This window comes from Pungitius pungitius, chromosome 12, assembly GCF_949316345.1.
Source record: "Pungitius pungitius chromosome 12, fPunPun2.1, whole genome shotgun sequence".
Classification (NCBI taxonomy): domain Eukaryota; kingdom Metazoa; phylum Chordata; class Actinopteri; order Perciformes; family Gasterosteidae; genus Pungitius; species Pungitius pungitius.
The window spans coordinates 10,545,412-10,555,564 of NC_084911.1; the positions used below are offsets into that span (position 1 = coordinate 10,545,412).

Sequence of the window (10,153 nt, forward strand, 5' to 3'; positions counted from 1 at the left end):
TCTCCCAGAGAGGACTCTGTTTTTGTTTCTTTGTCACATTGTGTGAGCACATCATTCCAATCAGTCACACGGACAGTACACTGATCCTCCTTGAATCTTCGTTCAGCCGGGTCACATCGGGGGGGGGGAAACTGTCCGCCTCCCGAAACAGAAACTATGTGAAATGCCTCTGTGATGCTGGTCTGGGATTAGAACATTTTGTCCCAAGCATCCCTTCTTCCCCACACCCTCCCTCTCTGTCTCTCTATTGGCCACTCCCCACCCTACCTCTCACGCTGTGTCACTTCTGTTTGCTTTTTGCTTTTTTTGTGTGTGTGTGTGTGTGTGTGTGGGTCTCTCCAGTTTCCATTTATAGCAAAAGCCTTTATCGGAAGTGAGACTCACCGAGTGTGTCCATCTGCACATGCAGGCTAGAGCTAGCTCAGCGTTGTCTCCGGCTAGTCCGTACACAGAGGAAATAGCAGAGGAAAGTGTGTGTGTGCATGCGTGCGTGCGTGCGTGTGTGTGTGTGTGTGTGTGTGTGTGTGTGTGTGTGTGTGTGTGTGTGTGTGTGTGTGTGCATGTGCATATTCAATTTGTGTGTGCACGTGTTTGGTCAGCGTGTGTTTGTATCACATAAATCAACAGCAGACTGGAGGTGTGACATCTCTTTAAAGAGACAGACTACCTGCACACGTATGGAGGACTAAAAGGGCCACAATGAAATAAATAAAAACACCATTAAATAATTACTTAAATGTGTCATTAATTAATTAAAATTAGAATTAAATACATAAAAGTGTAATTAAATGTGTCATTAATTAATTAAAATACTGATTCATTGTATGTAAAATGCATATATAACTATTTTACTATTTACATTTACATTTCATGGGCCTGCGTTGCAGCGCTTCATGAATTACTTAAAACTGTCAAATTGACCCATCAAAAGTTGGTAGGCGGAACCTAACGCCTGATTGGTTACCCTGTGCATCAAGTCAAGACAAATCAATTCGAGATACTGGATTGATGCAGAGCTACTGAACACATTCCAATACACTTGGTGGCGCTATTCACCTCTACGTTGGTTTGGATACGCTGTTAAACAGAACTTTCATTGCAACGGCTAAAAATAAAGGAGATGACGCGGTCCTGCTAGCCCCAATGTTGAGACGCCGTGCAGGACAAAATGTCAAAAAGTTGCCCAGAGCTGCTGAGAGAAGCAGCGAATTTGATTGAGGAAGCTCTGCGCAGAAGTCCAACGGCTCCGGCGGCTCCGTCACAGCAGATACCGGCCGCTCAATCACGTACACCTGTCCAAGGTAAGCTAAGTAATTTCATGTTAGCCAGGTGTGCTACTAATTAATGATTCGGGACACACGTGTGGGTTAAATTAGATCGCCTCGAAAATGAATTTGTATGTGGTATTATGATGTTTCGTGCGTGACACGTTCATTGTTAATTGGGGGAGCTTAAAACGAGCTAGTTCGCTAATGGTGTTAGCTGGTTTGAGCATCCCAAGATAGAAGTAGAGGCTGTTTTAGCTGACTGGTGACCATTGAGTGGTGACGTTTTTCTGTGTTACAGCGGAGGTAGCAAGGCTCTTTGCGCCATATAACATTGGAGCCAGAAGGAATATGACGAGACGACCAGCACAAGTCCAAGTTTGCCGAAGAAGCTACACACACACCGTCTGTTGTTTGGCTGACCACAATGCGGATAAAATTCCAAGCGTACTGTTTAAAGCTGAACTTCTTACTTCAGGACTTGGAGAGCAAAAAGTAACATTTTCAGGTCAGTGCGAACTATGGATTTACCAAAACTAAAAAATGTGTGTACTGTTCGTTGAAATTATTTGCATTTATGTAAACGTAATTGATTTTAATAGTGTGAATAATAGTTATCACAGGCTTATTTGCTTAATTTAAGGTGAGGTGAGTTATGATTTTGTTTTGTTTTCTCCAGGGAATGACCACGATCCCATGGTTATAACAAATAAACTGATGGAAGTGTTTCCGAAGCTCCAACAAGGTGGAGGCTTTGAATTTCTAAAACTTGTAGGATCGACTCGCAGTCGAAATCTTGCATTGCTTCAGTGTCCCAGCACTGGATACACCCTTGCCTATCTGAAAGATCCATCGACGATGATTGGACAGGCTACCATCTACATACGTCCACTTCAACAGGATCTATCCTTAGATTGTGTACATAAATTTACAGAGACCTAGTTTAATACATAATCAAAACAAAGATTACTGGTGACCTTTAATCATTAATTAAAAGCCATTTGTTGTTGTTAGGAGAGCTCACGTCCTGCCTCTGGTCCAGTCATCCCCTGCATCACTTGTCAGAAGGAAGTTCCCTTTTCAGAGATGAAGCTGCACAGATTGAGCTGCAATGGGTATGTACTTCCTAAAGCAATGCAAGGGTAGCATATTCATTTTCTTAGGGAATATGTCCTCTTGGAGTGTTGTGCACACAAATAAGTGAGTATGACCATCATTTCAATTGTATTCACTTCAAGGACACCCATGCAGGAATCAGAAAGAGAACAAGAGGGAGGCCAAAGGGAAGAAAATGATAGTGAGACCGCCCTAGTCAGTGACAGTGTTCCAGAGAGGTCTGAAACATCAGCCGAGAGTGCAGTAGTACCAGCAGTGATTGTTAACGAGGAGTTGGATCACAAAGAAACAGACAGTGGTATGTGTCATCACAATAGTGTTGCTATAAGATTGTGTGTAACTGAAAAGTCAATAGAAAGATAACACTTGTAAGATATAATTGGATAAGATAATACAGTTACAGGCAATTAATAACATGCACCTGGGTTTTTCTATTTTTCTAATATTTAGTTTTTGTTGAATGCCTTTTTATGTCAACTCAGCGTTGTGACAGATTTGTAAGCTGTTGGGTCTCGCGTTTTATCAGTGATAAAACTGATCTCCTGTTCTGTAGAGTGAGAGGGTATCTGTATATGCAGGTAACATGCCAACTCATATGTCTCTGGAATAGATAACTTTGTTGTCTTTTGTTTAGAATGGAAGCTTATTAAAGAACCCACTCAAGCTGCCAAAGTTTTCAAAGAGAATCTGCTAAGGGAACATGCAACTGGGAAACCACTTAGAATGAAGATGGATGTAAGGGAGTCTGAAGAGGACCGGGAACGGGAGCTTCTCTTATTCTATAAACAGCAGCAAGAATGGGCATGTCCACTTCATTGTACTCTGGTTGGTAAGTAATATAAAGTTTATAATATAAATACATCAGTACAGTTTATACCACTCAAGTAGCATATATGGAATTGTCCCATTGGAAAATGGGACAATGAAATGGACAAAATTATATAATTGATAAAAAATGTTATGTATGTGAATATTGTGCACAATATACTCTTATCTGGAATAATCAATATTAAGGATGCTGTTCTAGAATTACAGCCAATAGAATTTTGACTATTTTTCTCCCTTGTTTGTTAAATGTTAGCTAATTCAGTTACCTGTATTTGTCGGCCACTTTTTTCCACTGTGTTATTATCAGTATTTAATTTCAGGTGATGTTGCTATCGGAGAGGGAGTGATGCGGTACTTTATGACAACAATCATATCCAAACTCCAGTTTGGATTCAGTCTAGATCTTGGTAAGTACACGCACACGTTCTGGTGGTTGATGAACGCAGATATGTGTTGTTTAGCGGAGGGTCGGTGGGCAATGTTTTGTGTCAGGTAAATCGGTAGTGGGGTATACAGGGGGGTTGCATTTGTAGTAGTTTGGGGTCATTTTGGAGTAGGCTACAATTTGGTTTAAGTGAATTCTACAAGCAGCAATAACACAGGCCAAGTAATCGCCCGTTCCAAACAGGCACATTTTCAACGGGCACTGCACTAGTATGATGTAATTTTATGTATTTAAGAGGTTAATTGTGGTGACTTTATTCCTTGCTCTCTTGGTACTTTACAGGAGGAATGGGCCGAACACTGCTATTTGAGGGTGAACCTGACCATCTTGTTCCAGCAGCATCAGAGGCACTTATTGAAAGCAACCTCTTCCGGGTTGCAGGAAGGATGTTGGCCCACACCTTTCTGCATGACGGTCCCCATGTCACAGGATTAAGTCCTGCTGTAATTCATGTACTCTTCAATGGGGACCCTGAAATGGCTACTGTTGTTGTTAAAGACTGTCCTGATCTGCACATCAGGAGCATCATAGAACTGGTATGTAACCTAAAAAAACTTTGCCATGTAAAAAAAATATTGCTTGGGCTGATATAATAAATGGTATGGTCCTTATTCTAGCTTGAACATGAAGAACTTACACCGGAACAGAAAGACACAGTTTCAGATCTTTCCATGTCTTGGGATCTTCCGGCAGTCACCAAAACAAATCGGAGATGGCTACATAATAAACTTCTACTCCATGCAGTGAGTTCCTGCTGGTGACAGAATCCATTGCTGTACTTGTTGAAATTATGGAATGTATTCTGAACCCTGACTTGTTAATGTTAACACAAGAGTTTAAGTACTAGAGTTTAAATGGATTTTTTAAGGCACTTTATTGTGCTTTTATTAACATTTTTTCTACTTTGTCAACAAATTTGGGTTAAGGATTTGGGCTGTAATATGGGTCGGTCTGTCTCTTAGGTCGTTGGGAGGACCATGCGCCAAATTAAACAGTTGAGAAAGGGACTGAAAGATGTGATGGTATGGCCCCTGCTGACATCTAGGCCAGATGTTGTCCCACTTCTTTTCCCCAAAATGGCTGAAATGCAGTTCACACCCCAGGTAAGTCACTAATTTAGTTATATTTGTGACTTAACTTGATGAATTTTACGTCTATTTTCAATGACTGAGCTGGCTATTTTTCCATTTTCCAAAAATGTGATCTGCATAGTCCTTCACCAAAAAAATAAGTTCTCCCTTTTTTTAAATTACAATTTTTCTTTTCTTTAAGATGCTCCTAGAAAAAATCACATGGCCAGTTGAGGACAGTGATGATGAAGACTTTGACTTGGACACCACCTGCCGCATCACTGGCTTTTTAAGGATGTTCATTGAAACAGGTATAAACCTTATTTCTCTTTTTACAAATGCTTCTGTCTCATGGATAGATATGAAATTAAGTTGAACTAAATGTGTTCAATCCATTGTATGACTTTTAGCTTCATCAGGTACCCTGGCCCAGCTGCTGACATTCTGGGTTGGCTGGGAGATGCTTCCTCCTGAATTGATAGTGGAGATTTCTGGGGGAACCCTTCCTACGTCCTCCACATGCTTTGAAACCCTAAAGCTGCCAGCTCATTTCAAAATCTACATGGACTTTGAGAAAGCACTTGTCGCTGCTATAAAAAGTACTGGATTTGGGCTGGTTTAAGTTTGTTCAGACAGATGTCAATTAGGGCTGGGTAATATTTCAATATTATATCTATCGTAATTTTGACATGTAATGTTACATGGTAAGTTCAGTCTTTTCCTGGTTTCAAAGGCTGCATTACAGTAAAGTGTAATTTTCTGAATTTACCAGACAGTTCTAGTATTTGCCTTTAACCACTTAGTCATTATATCCACATTATGATGGTTATTTATCAGAAATTTAAAGGTGGAAGATATTTTGTGACTGAATCAATTGTCAACCATACAATATTGTCATTGAGGTGTTTGGTCAAAAATATTGTGATATTTGATTTTCTCCATATTGCCCAGCCCTAATGTCAATGCCTACACTGTTCAGAGTCTTTGAAAACTTAGATTAACACACTGTGCAGTAGTTGACCTTTTGTTATTCATTTTTTTATTCTGCATATATATTTCTTTTAAAAGGAAAGCAAACTTTCAGTTTTTGACTGCTGGTTCTAACACAACAAATAAAAACATGGCTTGGACATCAGTCTAAGATTCTTGATAACACTTCCACAGTCTCTACATATAATCTAAGCGCATCAGTAACAGAAACTCCTGGAGCTGGCAAAATTGCAACCTCTTCATCTGAGAGCTCACGGGCCAGCTGAACCTCAGGGACTGATACAGTGCCTCCATGAAGGCCGTGAGGTCCGTTCCAGTCGATCCCATACTCTTCAGAAATCTGAATAGATGACAAGCATAATCAAACTTGTGCTTAAAAATAGTTTGACATGTCCTTATGCAAGATTGTTATTTTTGGTCACCAAGTCAGTGAGAAATTGTTAGTTATTAAAATCAGCTTTGTAAAATAATACAGCTGTAGTATGCACTGTAGAAACTACAGCTCACAGGTTGATCTTTAAAAGCTTGGGAGATTCTAAAGACAATAATCTATAGTAAATGCTCCATTTTAAAGTACCACATTTATCAAAAAAAAAATTCCTCCCATAATTCCTTTGGGGAAACACTTTTAAAACGTGTTTAAAGTCGATTGTTAACCTCAGTAGGATCCTCCTCAGGGCCTTGCTCTCTGTATCTTCTCCAGAGTTGCTGTGGTGACTGATTCCTTTCAGTTCTCAGACCGTGAAAGTTCCAAGCGTCGCGAAAAGAGTCTAGGCTTTGCTGGACCAGTGGAAGGAAAATCCGGTGCAGAGCGAAAAGATGGACTTCATTGTCTGGATTCAGTGTTCCCTGATCTTCCAATGAAGTAAAGATCTGATAGAAGAGGTCCAGGGCATGTTCATAAACATCTCTCCACATCCTCTCTATTCTGTGTTTAGGATAAAATTGACAAATTGTTAATTTATGTGACGTATGTTAGTTGTGTGAGCCTAGTTGCCAAACACATTTCTTTACCGCTGATTGTGGACACTTCTGCCTGTGATGTGTGAATTCCTGTCGGTACCTCTGCTTCTGATCATGAATTCTGCTACATCTGCATTCTCCCCCCCTTTATCAGACCGTACCCTTGATGGCAGCCCATACTGCTCAACAGCGGCGATAAAGCTCTGTAAGACCGTATGAGCTCTGTTATTGCCAGCCACAGTCAGGTAGACCACTAAACGACTGAATCCATCCACCCCACCGTGGACAACAAATCTCCACCTGTTGAAAACACATGAAAAGATACTTTATTGTAAATAAAATTGTAATGAAACATCTAGAACGATGCATTGTTTATCTGCTAATATCACTTACCTGATGAGCTTATGGTGGCCATCTATATGCCACAAAGAGTTTGGGCCAGGAACAAAATACTGCCGTCGCCTTAATACACGCAGCCTCAGACGTCTCATGTGGACTCCCTCTGCATCTACTCTGCGTAAAGACTCTTGCAGTCTTGAGACTGAGGAGAGGAACATCCGGACAGCTCAGAATATTACTGTCAGATATTGTGTTTCTTGTGTGAAATGCGTTTCTCTCCTATTATACACATTCTACATCTCAGAGGCGATGTCTTTAAGCAGGCTTCCTTCACCTTTCAAAAGGGCAGAGCTCCAAATTAAAAATACATTTAAATAATGCCCATATTATTATACTCACTTGGAACACGCACACCTCTTGCATTCAGGTGACCACGCATTAGCTTGTAGCCGGTGTTTGGATGACTTCTGTGAATTTCACTTACAATATGGTCCAACTCCTCATCATTCACAGCTGAATAGAGATCGGTTTTTCTGTAGAAACAAAAAAAAACACAACATCAAGTAATGTTACCTTAAACGCCATATTCTTTCAGAGTGTATGAGAGCAGCAATTCATAAACAGAAACCTTATGAATTTAGTGTAAATACCTTAAACTGTATTGTTGCATGCGCCTCTTGATAGTCCTTTTTGACACTCCGAACATCGCTGCAATTTGAACTGCGGGAACTCCACAAAGAACTTGGTGCTCCAGAACTGCACTCGGTATGTCAAACGGCAAACGCCCCGGTCCCTGTGTGTGTTGGGCCTGATGCGCCCTGGTACCAGAGAAGCGGTGGACAACTTCTTCTAGATTTGCAATCACTCTGTGGTCGATATCTTCGTCGGAAAGTGCGGAAATGACTCCAACAACTTCAATAAGTTCCTCTGCTTTACTAGCTACATGCTCTGATTCAGCAGGTCCTGCTTCTACATCCTCTGCTAAGTTTAAAATGTCTCTCACCAACTCCCTGGAAAGTTCACGGAGATCCTCCATGTTTCAATCCACGTACTCTACTTCAGACCAAAGCAATGGATCAGACTAGATTCGCGTTAGCCCCGCCCACTGACTTTGATGGGTCAGTTTGACAGTTTTAAGTAATTCATGAAGCGCTGCAACGCAGGATCATGAAATGTAAATGTAAATAGTGAAATAGTTATATATGTATTTTACATTAAATGAATCTGTATTTTAATTAATTAATGACACATTCAAGTACACATTTATGTATTTAATTCCAATTTTAATTAATAAATGACACATTTATGTAATTATTTGATTGTGTATTTATTTATTTAATTGTGGCACTTTTAGTCCTCCATACACACGTTGCCCCAGCACATCAAATGTCCAAAGCTGAAACCAGGAGGCATAGTTTGGGGGAGGGGGGGGGGGGGGGGGGGAGTGTACTGCAAATTGTTGTGTTCAATGCGTACAGGTGCCTGTTTGTTTGTTGGCATATGTGCATATTGTCCATGCACGTGGCAGAATGTGTGTGCTGTTGGGTGGAGGATAGCAGCGTGAGCCCACTTTCTTAACCACATTTTACAATGTCCTTCCCGCATGGAAATGATAGATAGACCAGCATTTTGGTAAAAGAAACAGGAATCAAAATGCAAGTAATAGGTTAGGGAAAACAAGCGTTCTAATTCCAGTATAAAATGTATATAGTAAATCAAAAATAGAACTATATTTGTGTTTATGTTGTAGCATGTAGAGGGACATGTTTGAATGTCAAGTGTTTATTGCACTATACTATCCAATTAGGGATATTTAACATAACCCCAGTCTCTAAGCGTGGATACAGCACAGAGATGTGAAAGGTAACTATGTCCTAGTTTTTTGAGCAGTTACTATTTTTAGAAAGCAGAAAGATAAGGGAACAGGGGGGGGGGAGAATCCCCTCGAGTCGACAGCAGCAGCTTTATGTTCCGGACAATTTACACCCTCCTTATGCTATAACGACCTTTCTGCCTTCATCATTCACTCATTCCAGCCCCCAATGTGCCCTCTGCTCCTCTGTGTCCTTTCTCCGTCCCATTATCCTCTCTCCTTGCCTTTTCCCCACCCCTCCTCTCTCCTCTCTTCCCTCCCCCCTCCGGCACTTTTATCTGTTCCCCTCTATACGTTCAGTTTTCCTCTCGCGTCATGTATCCTCTTCCACCCTCCAACATCTCCAGCTTCTCCTCCTCTGTCAGCCATATTGCCAACCAGCCAATCGCAGACATGCAGAGCTTAAGCCCCCTTTGGTCATTTTACTATAGATGATAAGCAAAGGATAGCTGCATCCCTGCAAATTGTAGGTTGTGTATTAGATGTAATGCAAAAGTAGAATTAGTCTGCGGCAATATAAAACGTCCTTTTTGGGACAATAGAAGTTCCTTTTCCTACGGGGCCAGCAACACCCACTTCACTCATGCACCCTCTGTCTGTGTGTGCATGGATTTATGCATTTATGAATATGTGTGCTGGCATGATATCTTGGTAATTTATGGCTTTATATCTGTTCGTTCCATTCTCTATATCTATATATCCCTTCCCATCTGGTGAATTTGAGTCTAACCCAACACATAGAACAGCTGTGTATGTTTGTGCGATTGCACAAATCCAGCGCATTGGGCACAATCCTCCAGCCCATCTGGATGACTGCGTGGGGAGGCATTCATAGGGCAAGTGATGCTGATTGTGTAATAGACTCATAGTTACAATAAAATCTGTCTTTCGTGATTTATCCTGATGGAGTCAAAAATAACATTCATTTTTAGGTCTTAAATATCTTAACTTTTAAAGCAAGTGCATACATCTGCTTCACTTCACCACGTTTTCAATATGAACTGCTATTGTATTAGTTTTCTTGCTTTAATCTCTCCTACCAAACTCAATAGTCCTGAAATTGAAACTGAAGTTGAAATTGGAGGAAGTGAATATATAAAACATAAGAATAGAAAAATGTTGAATGCATGTTAATGATACATACAAAAGAGATAAGCAACAGTTATGCCAGGTTACAAGACGCTCACTCTGGTCACGGAACTTTGTGGTGCTGCCACCCAGTGGCCAACTTCGTGAGTTGCACAAAATTATAAAATGTGGTTTT

General features: G+C 40.7%; 2 protein-coding genes across 4 annotated transcripts; one reads left to right on the forward strand and one right to left on the reverse strand.

The window, feature by feature from the left end:
- Positions 1-707: 707 nt before the first annotated feature.
- On the forward strand, positions 708-5,854 carry LOC119220110 (G2/M phase-specific E3 ubiquitin-protein ligase-like). 2 transcript variants are annotated; one of them, XM_037475789.2, is made up of 12 exons: positions 708-1,301; positions 1,567-1,773; positions 1,945-2,183; positions 2,280-2,380; positions 2,504-2,679; positions 3,016-3,210; positions 3,530-3,616; positions 3,937-4,190; positions 4,272-4,397; positions 4,617-4,757; positions 4,927-5,035; positions 5,135-5,854. In XM_037475789.2, the coding sequence occupies exons 1-12, from the start codon at positions 1,169-1,171 to the stop codon at positions 5,344-5,346; spliced, it is 1,980 nt and encodes a 659-aa protein (XP_037331686.1). In that variant the 5' UTR covers positions 708-1,168; the 3' UTR covers positions 5,347-5,854. The 2 variants fall into 2 exon arrangements, with proteins under 2 accessions (XP_037331686.1, XP_062422284.1); XM_062566300.1 differs by lacking the exon at positions 2,504-2,679 and having other exon boundaries at positions 708-1,773.
- Positions 5,855-5,856: 2 nt separating this feature from the next.
- Positions 5,857-8,316, reverse strand: LOC134133020 (uncharacterized). 2 transcript variants are annotated; one of them, XM_062566301.1, is made up of 6 exons: positions 7,667-8,315; positions 7,416-7,549; positions 7,071-7,218; positions 6,729-6,977; positions 6,372-6,642; positions 5,857-6,054 (listed from the first exon to the last, which is right to left on the reverse strand). In XM_062566301.1, the coding sequence occupies exons 1-6, from the start codon at positions 8,050-8,052 to the stop codon at positions 5,857-5,859; spliced, it is 1,386 nt and encodes a 461-aa protein (XP_062422285.1). In that variant the 5' UTR covers positions 8,053-8,315. The 2 variants fall into 2 exon arrangements, with proteins under 2 accessions (XP_062422285.1, XP_062422286.1); XM_062566302.1 differs by having other exon boundaries at positions 5,919-6,054; positions 6,372-6,977; positions 7,667-8,316.
- Positions 8,317-10,153: the final 1,837 nt, after the last annotated feature.